We start from the raw sequence: 1068 nt of genomic DNA on the forward strand, positions 1-1068 counted from the left end.
AAGTCATTCTATTCATGACTCAGTTATCAGATTGCTTTTCTGCCAAATATCGTAGAACGCAATGTCAAAAGAATCGGCTCGTGAGTGGCCAGTCGCGCAGCCCACAATCAAAGATGGCGGCCAGCTACCTGTCGAGTCGACGGCGTGTCCATTGGGCTGAGGTCCGTTGGCGGCCTCGACGCGGATACATCCGTCCTGGCGCTCTGACAAGGTTCCCTGAGAGGAGAGGTAGCTCGGCACGTCGGGAGGGACGATGGTCTCGTCTGCAGAGAAGCGAGCCGCATAAGCGTGAGAGGAGGACTCCGAAAGCCGGACACGGTTGCCCTTGAAGCGAAATGACTCACCGGTGTTGGTGACGCTGCAATCCTCGCTCTTTTTCCTCGTCTGGTAGATGATGCACACCCACACCAGGGAGGTGAGCACGATACTCGTCACCACGGCGATGACGACGATCCCGACGGTGACCGTGCTCACGCCGGCCGGCGGGGCGCAGGGCCCGCGGCGCCGAGTGACCAGCAGCTGGCTGTGAGCGCGCTCCGTGCCCAGCGTGTTGGACATGAGGCAGGTGTAGCGGCCGGCGTCCTCCAGCGTGGCGGCGCCGATGACCAGCAGCTGGTTGCCGGGGGTGAAGTGATGGCGGTCGGACGGGCGCAGGGGCCGGTCGTCGTGGAGCCACGTGATGCGGGGCGCCGGACTGCCCAGCGCCTTGCACTGCAGGGCCACCGTGTCGCCCACCGCCACGTTGCGATCCTCCAGGTCTTGGGCCAAGTGGGGGGTCTCTGCAAGGCAACCGGAAAAGGGGGCTTCAATGCAAAGGAGGCGGTGAAGGGACGCCAGAGCGCCAGTCAAGAGCTGAGACGCTGACCCCAAAGTCAAGTGCCTCATCCAGTCGGCGCGCGACGAAGGAACGAATGACTCCCAAGTGCTCTTGGGAAAGGAGAGCCTCCATTTGAGCCAGCTGCCGAAGATGAACCAAGCTGGATTTGACTCGGCAGGAGACTTGATTTTGAGTTGTATTGTTTTTGCGCTTTCCGCTGTCTTTGTAATTTATTACATTTTTTTTTTTTT

General features: G+C 60.0%; 1 protein-coding gene across 1 annotated transcript; it reads right to left on the bottom strand.

The window, feature by feature from the left end:
* Positions 1-12: 12 nt before the first annotated feature.
* Positions 13-1062, bottom strand: LOC109509380 (leucine-rich repeats and immunoglobulin-like domains protein 1). Its single transcript, XM_019859238.1, has 2 exons — positions 345-1062; positions 13-263 (listed from the first exon to the last, which is right to left on the bottom strand). Exons 1-2 carry the CDS (start codon positions 883-885, stop codon positions 13-15), a joined length of 792 nt encoding a protein of 263 aa, XP_019714797.1. The 5' UTR covers positions 886-1062.
* Between the last annotated feature and the right edge of the window lie 6 nt (positions 1063-1068).

Source organism: Hippocampus comes, unplaced genomic scaffold (genome assembly GCF_001891065.2).
Source record: "Hippocampus comes isolate QL1 unplaced genomic scaffold, H_comes_QL1_v1.1 C16874244, whole genome shotgun sequence".
NCBI classification, from domain to species: domain Eukaryota; kingdom Metazoa; phylum Chordata; class Actinopteri; order Syngnathiformes; family Syngnathidae; genus Hippocampus; species Hippocampus comes.

What these genes read in the sequence shown, in the direction of transcription:
- LOC109509380 (XM_019859238.1), bottom strand. Translation starts at nt 885, where the DNA reads ATGAGGCACTTGACTTTGGGGTCAGCGTCTCAGCTCTTGACTGGCGCT. An exon ending in TTGCAGCGTCACCAACACCG is followed by an intron (nt 264 to 344) that starts GTGAGTCATTTC and finishes GCTTCTCTGCAG; the next exon opens with ACGAGACCATCGTCCCTCCC.